Raw genomic sequence first — 17,577 nt, forward strand, 5'->3', positions numbered from 1 at the left:
GGAGATTTTATTTGCAGAATTTTCCCAGTAATTTTGTTATTTAAATATGTAGGGTTTAAGGTATCCCACTAGTAATGTAGCTCTCGTTACATTCGTATCACGATAACAGTCAAAAAGACATGTAAAATATAAATGTCGAGACCATACACTTGGATAAAAGTAACGATTACTAAGATTTGTCCACCAGCTATATTTATATACAGACAACTAAATTCAAACAGTTTCCTTCATGAATTGGATCTTGCATTTGGAAGCTTTGGGAAGAAGCAAAAGATCTTTCATGAGGCGACTTTTTTCTTCGTCATTTACTGCTTTATGATGATGAACCTTAACCATTTGAAGACGCGATAATTTCCCCAACAAATGCTTCATTTTATTAACTTCTTGACAAGTTCCTTTATACCTTGTGATCTCTAAAACCTTCATTGCAGATGATGACAAAGAAGCAGACACATCGTCCCAGGAAAAGCAGACACGGGCCATTGGACTCAAATTTTCCCATCCTTCAGCAACATAGTGCACTAGACCCTGCCAAAAACACGTTGGATAAAATATCATTGTAGATACAGAGTTAGCATACATTTATCTTCTTTTGCATAATACCTTGATGATGAGAGTTTCTAGATTAGTAGAGTTGTTGAGCAGAGATGGAAGCAGTTTCCAGAAGATGAATGTTGAACCATGAGGTTTATTGCTTCCCAGAGATAAAGAAAGCAAATTGTTGAACACCGGTATCATTTCACCGCGGTAATAGAGCGCCTACAACACACAACCAAAAATCAAATCTTTTGTATTGTTTACTGACCCACAGCCACATTAAAAAGCAAGAGGACTGACCTCTAAAGCATCCGGAGATAAGCAGAGGATCTTGACATTTCTGATCGCCTTGAAAAAGGTTGTGACATCACCAGAAACAAAACCAATGCTATTTGGTTTGCGCATGATTTGAGAAGCTGTCAATTGAAAATCAATCTTAGCTTCAACAAGGCTGTCCAATTTCAGATTTTCATACTTATCCGCAACCACATCAGTATACTCTAAGTAAACAAGACTCGGACAATCAAACGAAACACAAGGTTTAGGAGCACAGAAATCAGAATCCCTTCTATATACAAGACTATTGAGCGTTCGAGTAGAAGAAGCAGACCCATTCCAAAACTTCCACATGTCCGATTCATGAATCCGCAGGCTTTGTAGCGAAGGAAAAGCTAACAGCATCTGTTTAAACCCATCCTTATCATCATCACGAAACTCAACTAAATCAAGAACAAGGGAATGAAGCGTTGGAGAAACAACATCTGAAGGAAACTGAGCAAGACGGATCTTTGTTCCGATTCTAAGGTTTACCAAAGTCTTGCTCCTAAAGACATTAAACGGCAATTGAAAGATTCCAAAATCAATGCGTAGAGAAAGATCCAAGACACCAAGATCCCTTACAGTTGTTAGTATCCACTTGGTTATACAATCTGGTGCATCACCTCCTTGATGACACTTGAGAGAGACTCTTTGAACAGGGGATGAAGTCTCGACACGTAGAGACAGTAACCTATCCACGAAAGCCTCGAAAAAAACATTTTTTTGTCGACCCTTTTGTGGATTCAGAAACACGGAATCGTCGAAATCGAGGATAGGTATTGATAGAAGCAGATAAGACCAGCGCTTTGAGAGAAGCGATGTTAAAGCAGCCTCCTTTGTCGAAAGGGAAGATAAGATTAGGCAGAGAAGATCGTCTGGTAAATTGCTTATCGCATCCCCACAACTTGGTTTCGCTTTTTTAGTAGCTTCCATGAGAATGATGAGATTAGGGTTTTCGAAACCCCCCCAAGAAGTTGACAATTGGATCCGATCACAGAATTCGCAAGTCTTGAGAGAGAGAGAGAGAGGGGAGGAGACGATGAACAATTCAGCAGTTCTTGGATTAAACCGGTTAAGATGATTTAACCCGGTTCTCATAAGAATCAGTAGAAATGGGTCTCTGAGCCCGTTTCTTTGGGCCTATAAGGTAATTGATCTTTAATCAAATTCGAAAAGTTGACCCAACAACTCTTGTAAACAAAAATAATATAGATTGAACAAAAGATTTACAACGAACATGACCACAAAAAGCAAAAGGGTAAAACGATATTTGCTGTTTCAGCAAAATCATTAGTCGACGAATTATATATAAAAAGAACAAAATTTGCTCTTGAAATCAATCTTAAACTAATTTGTTGATTTATGTTTTGTTGGTTTTTTCACGTCAGAAACTTGGGCTTGGCATGTAATTGTTAATCTTTCTTCTGCATTTTTTTTTAATTGAAAGCCTTTTTAACAACAAAAGAAAAGAAGACTATATACAAATAAAAATAAATCTGAAGACAACAAACATCAAACAACACACAAGAAAAGAAAAAGCAAATTTTCCAAAAGAGGAGGGATATATAATAGTGGAGTCGAAAAAAGTGACGTAGCAAATGACGCTGTAAGAGAGAACAGCCAAAGAAATTAGAGCATCATTACTGGCGATTACTCATACAAATACTCTTAATAAAAAAAATAATAAAAAGATGAGAGAGAAGAAAAAAGTAGGAGTAACGATTCTACCTAGAACAATTTGAAAATCGATACTCATAAGAAATGACACAAATGTCACTTATTTAGTGGATCACATATTAAAAAATAAATGAAAAAAGAAAATCTGTAATAAAAATAATTCTTTTTATTTTTTTGAGTAACTTTTTGAGTAATTGTTAATCTTTCGTTTTGAGTAACGTTCTTAGTAACTTTTTGAAAAATAGTGGTAACCAGACATTTGTCATTTTGCGTTGTAGAAAGCAAAGTACACTTTCATGGAAAAACAAAAGCTCAAAATCCTCTCGTCCGCTGCTTTTTTTTTTTTTCCCTTTCTTGTGATATACTATATAGTAGTGCAAAATTGCAAACCGTTCAATTTATTTCTAACTGAAAATAATAATAAATCGAACTAGCTAGAGCTTTTTTACGTTGTTTAAAAAAGATTCGTCGAATTTTAACGTATTTATAAGATTCTAGCTGGTTTTAGTTTGATGATCTGACCTTAGATCAAACAATACGTGCACATGCGAAGGTGTTACAAAAACACAAATGATATTATTGATCAATAATTGACGAATTTTTGTCATATGTTCCTTTGGTTTTATCCTCTCTCTCTCTCTCTCTTCAAAGTTCAGACCTCTTGAAAACGTCAAAGTTTTCAACCAGACAAAATATAAAAATATTATGTTGAGTTTTTAAATATATTAGAGACGGAGAGGAATTTGAATACTACGTAGTAGGACAAGAAGAGTGCAGACAAAAAACGATACATTCAAAAGCCAAAATGAACGACGTCGACGTGAGCCATGACGAAAATATACACGACACATTTTATCGACAAAGGACAACAACCAGGATATCTACACGACACATATATAACGGTTTTATAACCCTAGTGTAGTTAAAATAAGGAGAATAGACATCAAATAACATTTTAAAAAGGATAAAAAAAAAGTGTGATCTAAGAGTACCAAATTTTGCTAGATGACCAAAGTTCTACTTAGTTATACGAATTTGTGATGACTCTCTTCGTTACTTTAGGTTGACCAGGTGATTCAATAATTTATTACTTATTATTGCCACAGATATACATACTTTACATAGGAGTATAGGACTACCGAGGAATTATTGTCTGGCTTATTGAGTTCTTTATTTGTTCACGTGATGAGCCTCTGTTTTTTTCTTTTAATCTATATTGTGAATGCGTCCTTTTTAAGATCTCACAGGTTTAAATAATACAAAGTTGTAATGAACTGGCCGGCCAGTGGTGAATACATTAATAATGAGATTATATAACTTTACATGGAAATATAACTCCTTTTCTTTTCGTAACTTTTATTATTCCTACTAGTATATTTTAAAATAAAACATACGCTAATTTGGAAACCCACAAGTGAATCGGTGATCTCATTTTTTTTTCCACCAAATCTAGAATTTGATCTCTAAAATAGTCTACAGTACAATGTCACTGGGCCACGTGTATATAGAAAATCAAACCTTTTTGTTATTTAACTAAGAATTATTCGACCTTGTGATATAAATTTTGTTTTATCTTGGCCACTAATATTTCAAAACTAAACAAAAACAAACTAGAGTCAAAATTTACCACTTCACCTAATTTTTCCCTCATTACCACTTCACCTAATATATCATAACTAAAAGTAAATGTTCTTTTTCATTACGGAGTCTCTTCGAGACATCATAAAAACAAGGGTTTGTTAATAAATTAGTACATTTTTTAATCTTAATTGGGAAACTAATACATTCACTATTTAAAATTGGAAAAATAGGGTATTGTGTAATAGAGAGTTTGTGAGTTATGGAGAAATGGTGGGGCATATGTTTGGTGAGAAAATTACAAAAATGGGTATGTGTGTATGTAAGAAATAAAACTTTTTTCCCACTAATTATAATTATTCAAATAATTGTTAATATAATATATTTTTAGAAAACTTCTTAGATACAAAAAATACAGTTTTTTTTCTTTACAATATGATATGAATTTTATTTAATAATTTTAAATATATTATATAAATCTTTTGTATCCGTACATCTTAGTATGTGTACAGATGTCTATACACATTATTATGTGTACAAATGTATGTACACATTATTAACTTTACATATGCAATTTGTATAAAAACATTGCAGTACAAGCATATGTACAGACATTTGAAACTCTAAAAATTAAACAAACTTCATATGTACACTTAATAATGTATACAAACATTTGTACACTTAATAATATGTACAAACATTTGTACACTTAATAATATGTACAAACATTTGTACACATAATAGTGTGTACAAACATCTGTACATTTAAAAAAGTATATAGATACAAAGATGTATATAATATATTAAAAAAATATTAAACAAAATTTATATCCAATTATAAAGAAAAAAAATATAAAATTTTTTTGTATCTAAGAAGTTTTCTAAAAAAATATTATATTAATAATTATTTAAAAAAATAAAAAAAAGAGAGAAAAATGAGTAATGGCATGAAATATAATTAAATAGAATTTTAAATAGCAGAAATTAGCTATAGAAATAGCTGAACAGTGATTTAGGTGGATTTTTCTAATTGTACGTAGTGAATGTATGAATTTTCAAATTAAGTTTAAAAAATGTATGTTTTTGCATATTATCTCTAAAAAGAAGCAGCCACCAACGAAAAGCAATGGTTGGCAAAAACGACATAAGGTTAGTAGCTTCTTTAAACAAGGGTCCGAAATAAGTAGTATTTTGTGAACAAGTTTAAGTTCGATTTGGATCCGACTCCCGTGGGTGTCGCTGTCCCACTGTCACGTGTTATAAAATCAAAATTTAACATTTATAATATCAAAATTTACCAGAAAGATACATATAAAGTATATTATATCCCATTGCATAATATTTTCTTTTTGTATTGTTGCTTTGGTATTCTATACCTTCATTTTATCAATAGTATATGCGAATTGATATGCCAACAAGAACATATCGCCAATCATGTCATAGTAATAAATACATTTCGCCAATCCCAAATTTATATAACCGCACCATTTTATTATATTGAAGAGTAAACCAATCACATTTTCATATTCTCAATATACTGCCCCAACCCACTATAACTCATGTTGGGTTTTGGGATAAAAATGGTTTTGGAACTATGTCTTGAAAATCATGTCAGCTATCTAAATTGAGTTGATAGATTATATGAACTCACGTATATAGCTGAGCTAGGCTAGTTCTCAATGAGATATGAATTATCTTGTGAGCAAAGGAGTCATCTCTACAAGACTAAAGCGGTAATGTTTTTGCATCTCATAACTTGTCGAATGTAAAAGTCTTCTGATTTTTTTTTTTTTTTGACCTAATAGTATATGTAGGACACATTCACGCTATTAAAAGGAAACAAAGAAGAGAAATCTAATTATTATTCAGAATATTTAATCACACATTCACGCTTCTACCAAAATACTAATATTAATTTATTTATATGTTTGATACGAAATAACAGTCAATTTTTTTTTTTTTTTTGTGTGCACCAACAGGTAATTATTTTTGATAAAAGCTGATACGAATACATTAATATGAGTCATGTGGTGTGTACTCTTTTCAGAGTTTATTTTGTCTTTTCTTTTTGTATGTACATATTAGATGACTAGTAGAGGAGTGATAATTAAGTGAAAGTAAAATGAAATCTACAAATTTAATGAGGGGGAATATACCATATTAAAATATTAATAATAAATATAAATATATTATCCTTGGAAATGTGTGAAAGTGAAACCTCCTACTTTTCAGTAAATAGGGTAAAGCGATAAAACCTCCAAAATAATTAGAGAAATCAAACTAATGTAATAATGCGGTTAAGAGAATCCAAACAAAATAATTTATTTTTTCCCTTAAAAGATAAATTCGAGTTCTGAGAAGGCAGAGAAGTTGATTACTTCTTCCATTTTTCTTTCGTGTTTTACATTTTCATAGAGACGAGACTAACCAATTTCTTCATCTTCTTCTTCTTCTTCTTCTCTCTCGAATCGATCTTTCGTTTCCCGCTCTTACATAATTTTTTTCTTTTGTTCAATCTTCATTCTTGTTTGCATGTCCAGAGAAATTAGACGGGGAAAAAGGGGAAGTGAGTACGAAAATATTTCCTGATTTTTTTTTTGGTTTTTTTCTTTACGAAGAGGAGAAACCAAAAAAAAAATGATAGAAAATTTTTGGACTTGGTTCTGTGAGAATCATCACCAGACATCATCAAACTGCAGTCTTCGACTTCTGCAGATATGTTTCGGTGTCACACTCTCAGCCCTAACTCTCTGTATTTCCTTGTTTCTCAAGGAATCACCCAAACATAATTATAGATTCCATTTTCTACGAATCGTGTCTCCTTTTTTCAACGTCATCATCGGATCTCTTGATTTCATTTTAGCGATTTGGGTTTTACGAGAGAATCACGATAAGCCCTTAATCTTCTGGCTGGTGGTTCTGATTCAAGGGTTTACATGGTTGTTAATCAACCTAGTCGTTTGCGTCAGAGGAACAAAGATTCGAAAGTCTTCATTGAGGTTGTTATCTATTTTCTCCTTCTTCTATGCTTTGGTCTCGAGTTGTTTGGCTGTGAACAATGCTCTTTCTGGAGAGGAAGTGTCGATTAGGACGATTCTTGATGTTTTATTACTCCCTGGTTCAGTTTTATTACTCTTGAGTGCTTACAAAGGCTATAGATTTGAAGAGTGTGGTGAGAGTAGTTTGTATGAGCCTCTTAGTGTTGGTGATCATTCAAATGGTTACAATGAAAAATCCGATTTTGATCACCGGGTCAGCCAGTTTGCTAAAGCTGGGTTGTTTAGTAAGTTATCATTCTGGTGGTTGAATTCTCTGATAAAGAGAGGCAATGTGAAGGACTTGGAGGAAGAAGATATACCCGAGCTTCGCAATGACGAGCGTGCTGAGACGTGTTATTCCTTGTTTGAGGAGAATCTCAATGAGCAGAAGAGAAGATTAGGGAGTTCTTGTCGTCGGCCTTCGATCTTGAAAGTGACTGTTAGTTGTGTCTCGAAAGAGCTTTTGATCTCTGGTTGCTTTGCTTTTATGAAGATCGTTGCTGTTTCAGCGGGTCCTTTGCTTCTAAATGCTTTCATTTTGGTTGCTGAAGGCAATGCAAGCTTTAGGTATGAAGGGCTTGTCTTGGCTGTGTTGCTGTTCTTCTCAAAGATGATAGAGTCTTTGTCACAGAGACAATGGTACTTCAGATGTAGGCTTGTTGGTTTACGAGTGAGGTCTCTACTAACTGCAGCTATAAACAAGAAACAGCTGAGATTGAATAACTCTTCAAGACTGATCCATTCGGGAAGCGAGATTATGAACTACGCAACTGTTGATGCTTACAGAATTGGGGAGTTTCCATATTGGTTTCACCAGCTTTGGACAACAAGCTTTCAGCTACTAATCGCGCTTGGGATTCTCTTTCACTCTGTGGGAGTTGCTACGTTTTCAGCCCTAGCTGTTATAATACTTACTGTTCTATGCAATGCTCCCATCGCCAAACTTCAGAACAAGTTCCAAAGCGAACTCATGACCTCTCAGGATGAGCGGCTCAAGGCCTGCAATGAGTCTCTTGTCAACATGAAGGTCTTAAAGCTCTACGCTTGGGAGTCACATTTCAAGAAGGTTATTGAGAAGCTAAGGAACACAGAGTTGAAATCTTTGAAGGCGGTTCAGATGAGAAAGGCTTACAATGCGGTTCTGTTCTGGTCATCACCGGTCTTTGTCTCTGCTGCAACTTTTGCAACTTGCTATTTCCTAAACATTCCACTGAGAGCAAGTAACGTTTTCACTTTTGTGGCAACGCTGCGTCTGGTACAAGATCCAGTAAGAATGATCCCTGATGTTATCGGAGTGACTATTCAGGCTAAAGTTGCCTTCAGTCGCATTGCAACATTTCTAGAAGCTCCTGAGCTTCAAGGTGGGGAGACTCGGAGAAAGCAGAAATCAGAAGGTGAGCAGAACGCTATTGTTATTAAATCTGCGAGCTTTTCCTGGGAGGAGAAAGGTTCAACAAAACCAAACTTGAGAAATGTGAGTCTTGAGGTTAAGTTTGGGGAGAAAGTGGCTGTTTGTGGTGAAGTTGGCTCAGGCAAGTCAACACTTTTAGCTGCTATTCTTGGTGAAACTCCATGTGTCTCAGGAACGGTAAGCCAATTGTTCCATCTCTCCTCTTAGCTTTGGATTTTAACAAATTTATATATTTGAAAACTATGTTTCTGATCTTGATTTGAATCATCCAAACAGATTGATTTTTATGGTACCATCGCCTATGTTTCACAAACAGCCTGGATCCAAACAGGGACAATAAGAGATAACATCCTCTTTGGAGGCGTCTTGGATGAACAACGTTACCGTTNTCGCATTGCAACATTTCTAGAAGCTCCTGAGCTTCAAGGTGGGGAGACTCGGAGAAAGCAGAAATCAGAAGGTGAGCAGAACGCTATTGTTATTAAATCTGCGAGCTTTTCCTGGGAGGAGAAAGGTTCAACAAAACCAAACTTGAGAAATGTGAGTCTTGAGGTTAAGTTTGGGGAGAAAGTGGCTGTTTGTGGTGAAGTTGGCTCAGGCAAGTCAACACTTTTAGCTGCTATTCTTGGTGAAACTCCATGTGTCTCAGGAACGGTAAGCCAATTGTTCCATCTCTCCTCTTAGCTTTGGATTTTAACAAATTTATATATTTGAAAACTATGTTTCTGATCTTGATTTGAATCATCCAAACAGATTGATTTTTATGGTACCATCGCCTATGTTTCACAAACAGCCTGGATCCAAACAGGGACAATAAGAGATAACATCCTCTTTGGAGGCGTCTTGGATGAACAACGTTACCGTTAGACAATTCAAAAGTCTAGCCTAGACAAAGATCTTGAGCTCTTACCTGATGGAGACCAGACTGAGATTGGTGAAAGAGGTGTAAATTTAAGTGGAGGACAGAAACAGAGGATTCAACTCGCTCGTGCACTTTACCAAGATGCAGATATATATCTTCTTGATGATCCATTCAGTGCCGTTGATGCACACACTGCTTCGAGTTTGTTCCAAGTAATTATTTACTATATAGAATCTTCTCATTGTCATTTTCTTGGAAACACTTAAGCTAAATGAGCGTGATTTTTCAGGAATATGTTATGGACGCTCTCGCGGGAAAAGCTGTGTTATTGGTTACACATCAAGTTGATTTCTTGCCTGCTTTTGATTCTGTCTTGGTAACTTGATCTTGAAATCAGAATTGATTCGTTGGTTGTTGTTATGTTTCATAAGCCTTATTGTACTTCTTTCTTTCTCTAGTTAATGTCAGATGGAGAAATCATTGAAGCCGATACATACCAAGAACTCCTAGCTAGAAGCGGAGACTTTCAAGATCTAGTGAACGCTCACAGAGAAACAGCTGGTTCCGAAAGAGTGTTGACAGTAGACAGCCCTAGCAAACCGGTGAAGGAAATCAACAGAGTTCTTTCTTCTCAATCCAAGGTCTTGAAACCGAGTCGTTTGATCAAACAGGAAGAGCGAGAGAAGGGAGACACGGGGTTGAGACCGTACATACAGTACATGAATCAGAACAAAGGTTACATATTCTTCTTCATCGCGAGCTTATCTCAGGTCACATTTGCAGTCGGACAGATTCTTCAGAACTCTTGGATGGCTGCAAACGTAGATAACCCCCAAGTTAGCACTTTGAAGTTGATCTTGGTCTACTTGTTGATTGGGTTGTGCTCAGTTCTCTGCTTGATGGTTAGATCTATCTGTGTCGTGATTATGTGCATGAAGTCATCAGCTTCTTTGTTTTCTCAGCTTCTTAACTCTCTTTTTAGAGCTCCTATGTCATTTTATGACTCTACACCTCTTGGAAGGATTCTTAGCAGGGTAAATGCTAATGAACTTGATGAATAATTCTGTTTATTGTCTGGTAGATTCAACTTCGTTAACTGTAATTTCTTGGGATTTGCAGGTCTCATCTGACTTGAGCATTGTAGATCTTGACGTGCCTTTCGGTCTGATCTTTGTGGTTGCATCTACAGTAAACACAGGTTGTAGTCTTGGAGTGTTAGCTATTGTTACTTGGCAAGTCTTGTTCGTGTCTGTTCCCATGGTTTATCTAGCATTTCGTTTACAGGTCAGATTCTTTTTCTTGAACTACTCTTAATAGATCTTGTATGTTTCTTGAAAACAAACCAACAGGATTTTTTGTTTTTCTTTTCGTTCGATCGGTTTACAGAAGTACTACTTCCAAACAGCGAAAGAGTTGATGCGGATCAATGGCACGACAAGATCTTATGTGGCGAATCATTTAGCAGAATCAGTAGCAGGAGCAATAACAATAAGGGCATTTGATGAAGAAGAGAGGTTTTTCAAGAAAAGTCTCACACTCATCGATACAAATGCTAGTCCTTTCTTTCACAGCTTTGCAGCTAATGAATGGCTGATCCAGCGGCTTGAAACCGTCAGCGCTATTGTTCTTGCTTCCACTGCTTTCTGCATGGTGTTGCTTCCTACAGGAACATTTAGCTCTGGTGAGTCATCATCACTGAAAATAGAAGTTCCTTGAGATGTGATTCACTGATGGTGTTTATTTCTTGTGGCAGGGTTCATCGGTATGGCGCTATCTTACGGTTTGTCATTGAATATGGGACTTGTTTACTCCGTACAGAACCAGTGCTACTTAGCAAACTGGATCATTTCTGTTGAGAGGCTTAAGCAGTACACAAATTTAACACCTGAGGCTCCTGAAGTAATAGAAGAGACTCGACCACCGGTTAATTGGCCGGTCACAGGCCAAGTCGAAATCTCTGATTTGCAGGTAAGTTTGATTAACACACAGTTTCACTACCTGGTCGAGAAAATGAGAGTTTGCTAATCTTATAATGTTCATATATACAGATAAGATACAGACGAGAATCACCATTGGTATTAAAAGGAATCAGCTGCACATTTGAAGGAGGGCACAAGATTGGAATTGTTGGTCGTACTGGTAGCGGAAAGACAACTCTGATCAGTGCTCTGTTCAGACTTGTTGAACCTGTTGGAGGAAAGATCGTTGTCGACGGTATTGACATCTCCAGAATCGGAGTTCATGATCTGAGATCAAGATTTGGGATTATACCTCAAGATCCAACTCTGTTCAATGGAACAGTGAGATTTAATATGGATCCTTTGTGTCAGCATTCAGATGCTGAGATTTGGGAGGTATGTCTAACTTAATAAACAATTTTAAAAACTATGGATCTTATGAAGAACTTGCCCCAAAAAAGAAGACCATTTTTCAAATGCAGGTTCTTGGAAAGTGTCAACTAAGAGAGGTGGTTCAAGAAAAAGAAAACGGCTTAGATTCATTAGGTAACAAATCTGAGTTTCATTTAAAGAGACAGTTGTTCTGTTTAGGTAGATGTTTTGTGCGGCTCAAAGTTGGGTTATTGTTTTGATAGTTGTGGAAGATGGATCAAACTGGAGCATGGGACAGAGACAGTTGTTCTGTTTGGGGAGAGCAGTTTTGAGAAGAAGCAGAGTATTAGTCCTTGACGAAGCCACAGCATCAATAGATAATGCAACAGATTTGATACTTCAGAAAACAATCCGGCATGAATTTGCAGATTGTACCGTCATTACAGTTGCTCACCGTATCCCTACCGTTATGGATTGTACAATGGTTCTCTCCATAAGCGACGGTAAGTGTTGGTTGTATTTGCATCATCTTAATTTCTTTCTCAGAATCTGTTTGATAAGATATTTGATGGGTTTTGATTGAATTCTAGGGCGAATTGTGGAGTATGATGAACCAATGAAGTTGATGAAGGATGAAAACTCTTTGTTTGGGAAGCTTGTGAAAGAGTATTGGTCTCACTACAACTCGGCTGACTCACGCTAAAGTATGGAGAATGTAATAGGCGATCTTAGAAAAAAAAAAAACTGTAATTGTTTCATATATTCTTGAATAAAAATATGATAACACAATAATTTATACATCAAAAGCTACGATAAAGAAGGGCCTCTTCGTTTCTTTCTTGCAAAAACAGTAATGCTCTCACATCTGTCACAAGACTCACAACATGATTATATACATGTCCCAATCAAGAGAGAGAGGATGACATATTAATTCAATTCATAGTACAACAACAAATGTACTCTGGCTAAGACTGTAGAAGAACCAAAAATCACAGAGATCAAGAGACAAATGCTCCTCAATCATAAAAATATTGGCTCCCAAGATTGCATCATTAGATACCTGGAGGGATGTTAGAAATAACTGGAACAGCTCTTTTGATCTGAACTGGGATAGAAGTCTTCTTTAACCCGATTTGTTTTGTTTCTTGACAAGCATAAAAAAACTCATGCATCATCAATTAGTAGAGCATTTGAGGGTGTGAAGTTACTTAGCTGAGTTTTTCACTGGGTCTGCGACATAATTTCTATACACGAGTCTTCTCAGGTTCTGTAGTGTGGTTCTCTGAGTGACCAGGCCGTTTGCTTGTGTCAGCTGATTCCTCTGTGGTCTCGACAATATCCATACTCGCCGTTCTACTCCTTCTGTTCCTTCGCTCCTGCAAAAAAACATACTAGTTTATTGATATATGTACAAAACACATAAATATTGCTGTAGAACTGAACCATCACTTGTTACAGTATGACAAAGTTGAATATTTCCATAGAATTCGTCTAAAAGCGGTGAACTAAGTATACATACCTCACGAAAAGGGTGCTCATCGGATTCAAGCATCCGCACAACCTGGCTCATTTTAGGTCGTTTCTCTGCTTCGGGATCCACACATCTCAGGGCAACAAGAAGTGCACGTTTCAGAGCACGTGTAGCGGGTTTGGGCTCAATTCTTGGATCAGCAACTTCTTCAGCTCTTCTTGTTCCAACCATCATCTTTAGCCATTCAACCAGATTCACCTGCCAACAAGAAAGCATGTTTCAACACCAAATTAACATATTCATAACTCCTGGATACATTGACAACGCAGACATATTAGCTTACCTCATTAGCTGGACGTTCATAGTCAACTGGATCTCTTCCAGTTATAGTTTCTAGAAGTAGGACACCAAAGCTATAAATGTCGCTCTTCTCATTCAATAGACCTGTATTGGCATATTCGGGTGCTACATAGCTGAAGCAGATACACATGAGGTTTAATAGATGAAAAATAAACCCATCATCGATAAAGAGGGTACATATTTCAGACTTACCCAAAGGTTCCCATGACTCTAGTTGTAATGTGACTCTCACCCGAGTCTAAGAGCTTAGCTAACCCAAAATCGGAAAGCTTTGCACTGAAGTCATCATCAATCAGGATATTGCTTGCTTTAATGTCTCTGTGGACTACTTTTGGTTCTATTGCTTCATGCAAATAGGCTAGCCTGTGAATTGTAGTGCAGAGCATGTCAATTCATATCAATAAGTTATAATTTAAACTTCAAGTAAGAGGCCCAACAACAGTCGACAGTTTAAGCAACTTACGCTTGTGCAGTACCGACAAGAATCTTCATGCGGGCCTCCCAAGTGAGAGTGCTATCTTTCCCCAAGGCTCCATGTAACCATTGTTCTAAGTTACCACTATTCACATACTCATAAACAAGCATCCTGCAATACGTCCAAATAAAAATTGGTTCAAGGGCCTAGTTCTACTCAGTACTCAGAGCATTAACGGTTATTCATTTGGCTGTAATTAATGATTAGTAGCATATTCAGGCTGATAAGAAGCAAGCAAGACTCACCTATTAACACCCTCTATGCAATATCCTAGAAGCCTTACAAGGTTCTTGTGCCGTACATGACCAATAGCCTCAACTTCAACCCGGAACTCCTTCTCAGCCTGTCCCCTAGAGACAAAATTCTGAAACGATTACTAAACAAGTAAAAAGGAATCCAATACAGGGTTCACAAAGCTTTAACAACCCCAAACAAAAACTTACAGATTGTTGAGAAGCTTCTTTACAGCAACATCATTACCGTTAATGAGTCTACCCTTATAAACTACTCCATAACCACCCTCACCGATTACATTTTCAGGAGAAAAACGGTTGGTGGCTAGCTGAAGATCCCGAAGAGTAAACCAGTGTCCCCAACCAAGATGAGATATCTCTGGCAAACCAACCAAAGGAGATGCTGTTACAAGTCCACCCTGCGAAAGGGAAGCTTGTCTCCAAGCGTTTCCAAAGCTTCCTTCTTCACCGGAGTGAGAACTACAAGCTCTTTCATGATGATGCACAGAGCTACATTGACTTATACTATCATTATCACTAGACTTGGTTCTTCCCAAGTAAGACATCATCTTTCCCGAGTTTCTGTCACTAGATTTGTCAGCAGTTGTGAAACCCAAATCTTCATTATGATTTTGAAACCCACCAACTCTATCATCAACCCTGATATCTTTGGCCACGTGTGGTATTTGACTGAAAGGTAACAGCTTGTGAGATGATCTCCGTGATTTTCGTCGGAATGCAATCCATAGAGAGAGGATACAGAGAACCAAAACTACAAATGTACAAACTACCAAACAAATCAATACCCACAGTTTCATACCCGTCAAACCTAAAAACGAGACTTTCTTAGACATTCCAGCACTCAAAGAACTCTCAGAAGACATATCTTTGGTTTCCTCTGTATATACGGTCACAATTTGTCTTCCCCTTTGCTCACAACTTCACAATTCCCACCTAGTAAACAAGAAAACAATCAACTTTTAAAAACCTATTCATACATACATCAAGAGGACTAAGAAGAAGACATCTCTGACTTTCACAAATCTTACAAGCAAAAAGGAAGAGTTTTTTTTCCTTCTTCTTCTAAAAAAAAAAAAAAAGGATTCTTGGACAAATGAAAGAATCTAAAAATTGGTAAGTAAAGCTGCCGACTCAGAAGTTTACATTAACCAGTTCGACCAAAAAAAGCTGACACAACATAGTAGAAGAAGAAGAAACAGGATTCAAAAAAAGCACGCGCAATTTCAGCAATAAATTGCGGCATATCAACAAACAAGTTATGTGCATTAACTTTCCCAACATTTGTCACCAAAACAAAACTTGAAGACAATAAACAAAAAAAAAAAAAGGGAAACCTCATTGGAAAGGAATCACTTACGATTGAAGCAAGAGACATTATCACAGAAGAATCATATAAATGCTACCGGGAAAAGAAAAGAAAAAAGCAGTTCTTTTTTTTTGTGAGTTGAGTTCCATGAATGTTACCTTAGAATGTTGGCGACTAAAGTTCTTGCCTTTTCGATTTATTATCTATCTTCGGCACAAAGGTTTCCGCTTTGCTTTGATTTTGAAGCAAACCAAAGAGAAAGTGAAATAAAGAAGACAAGGCAATTAGCATATATGCTGCTTAATTAATGATTGAAAATTGCAATTGAAGTTTCTCTCCAGCCCACCAAATAAAACCCCAGAAAGAAAGGAGAAGAACTCGGTTTTAGGTAAATTCCAACAAGGAATCAGAAGAAAGATTGAAACTTTTTACTCTCAACTATTGAATAATGTATGTAAGGAGGATTCAAGAGAGAGAGTTAGGGTTTGTAGATTTTAGGATTTTAGTAGTGGAGCTGCAAGGGTTAAAAGAGGGAAGAAAAAAAAAGTTGGGTGAGATTTGTTGGTGAGAGAGTGAGAGAGAGAGAGTGTGTGTGTTCTAAAGCTGGAAAGAAAGCTTTGATTTGCAATTTGAGGAAAACAATATCAAGAAAGAGAAGAGAGAGAGAGAGCAGTGAGAGAGAGCAGTGAAGGGAAAGCAAAGATGGTGAACTTTGGCAACTGTGTCATTTATAGCTGGATCATCATATAAATAATAATTACAACAACTATTTTTCTATTGCCAAAAAAAAAAAAAATTATTTAGAAGGTTGAAAAGAAATTAAAATTGTAGAAAAAAACTGAAGTGGATAGAGAGATCAGCTAGGGAAAGTACAAAAGAGAGAATTCTTAGATGCAGGCTTTGTAAATTTTGGTCTTATCTTCTCATTTGCTCAGTTCAATAAACTTCTTGTTTGACTTCAATATAGAAACTAATTTGATCTTAAAAAAACAAGAAAATACTCTTTATTGGAGTCTAATAAGTTTCTAATATTGTAATAAAGATATTTTCTCGATTTTAAGTTTGATTTTTTTTACTTAGGAGGGCTCAGTTAAAAAAAAAATTAACTCACACTTAGAGCACATTGTCTGCTTTATGATTTTTTTTTTGTTTGTTTTTTTTTTATAGAATTGCTTTTCAATGGATCCCCTTTTTCCTGGCTAAGTGTAGCATTATTTTTATTATTTTGTTTTTATCTCTTTATACAATACAATCTTTTATCACATGCAAGACAAAGCCAAAGAATAAAGAAATTGAAGTTTCATCATATATGCCTCGGACATTAAATTGGTGTGTCGAGCAATAATAACTAGAAGAAGAAGATGTATTAATTACTATTATAATCATATCCATAAACAAGTCAAAACGAATCATGAAATTTTCATGGTGATGTGCATTCAAGAATTTAGGGTCTAATTAAAATATTTTTTTCATCGACTTTTCCCGCAATTATTGTAATATTAAATCAACAACCAAAAGAAATCAATTGAGCTATAATTAAAGAGCATATGTCAAAATCATCGTGATAACAACACATGAGTGTGATGAGTGTGTGAGGTGTCCAACCCCAACGAAACTACTATCATCCCTATAAGTATAACTCAACTTAATATAGACAAACTACTCAACTACTATAAACGACACCGTTCTATGAAAAAAAGGATATTGCTTAAGCCACAAGAAACCAGGAAACAGAGAATATTCATGGTTACTTGTGCGACGAAGTTGCTTTGTCTTTCCGACCAGCAAGGATCATGGAGATCTGAAGGCCTCTGCTAAACGCTTGATTGAAAAGCAGACGAGCTTGGAACTCGGAAACGATAGGGAACCAAGACAGAACAGCGATTGGTGCAAAGATTACAAGTCCCATTATCTTTTCATATGCTCTTCCTAACTCTTTCACCGAGTCCCAAATCCCTAA

At 36.1% G+C, this 17,577-nt stretch overlaps 3 protein-coding genes and 1 pseudogene across 5 annotated transcripts in view; 1 reads left to right on the plus strand and 3 right to left on the minus strand.

The window, feature by feature from the left end:
* On the minus strand, nt 70-1,921 carry LOC104749428 (F-box protein At3g59150-like). Its single transcript, XM_010471060.2, has 3 exons — nt 838-1,921; nt 604-759; nt 70-528 (listed from the first exon to the last, which is right to left on the minus strand). Exons 1-3 carry the CDS (start codon nt 1,786-1,788, stop codon nt 214-216), a joined length of 1,422 nt encoding a protein of 473 aa, XP_010469362.1. The 5' UTR covers nt 1,789-1,921; the 3' UTR covers nt 70-213.
* Nucleotides 6,415-12,615, plus strand: LOC104749430 (annotated as a pseudogene).
* LOC104749429 (probable receptor-like protein kinase At2g42960) lies at nt 12,492-16,338 on the minus strand. Its single transcript, XM_010471061.2, has 8 exons — nt 15,776-16,338; nt 14,501-15,244; nt 14,303-14,407; nt 14,046-14,168; nt 13,775-13,945; nt 13,566-13,695; nt 13,271-13,480; nt 12,492-13,127 (listed from the first exon to the last, which is right to left on the minus strand). Exons 2-8 carry the CDS (start codon nt 15,172-15,174, stop codon nt 12,996-12,998), a joined length of 1,545 nt encoding a protein of 514 aa, XP_010469363.1. The 5' UTR covers nt 15,175-15,244; nt 15,776-16,338; the 3' UTR covers nt 12,492-12,995.
* LOC104749431 (putative callose synthase 6) overlaps nt 17,115-17,577 on the minus strand; it is a 10,318-nt gene continuing 9,855 nt past the window's right edge. For 2 of the 3 annotated variants that reach the window (XM_019237935.1, XM_019237934.1), the window contains one exon: nt 17,115-17,485. In XM_019237935.1, coding sequence (XP_019093480.1) covers nt 17,365-17,485 — 121 coding nt within the window. In that variant the 3' untranslated portion in view covers nt 17,115-17,364. Of the gene's footprint in view, nt 17,530-17,577 lie in introns of all 3 variants that reach the window. The other variant, XM_010471062.2, reaches the window with a different exon arrangement.

The sequence above is a fragment of the Camelina sativa genome, chromosome 16 (genome assembly GCF_000633955.1).
Source record: "Camelina sativa cultivar DH55 chromosome 16, Cs, whole genome shotgun sequence".
NCBI lineage: Eukaryota > Viridiplantae > Streptophyta > Magnoliopsida > Brassicales > Brassicaceae > Camelina > Camelina sativa.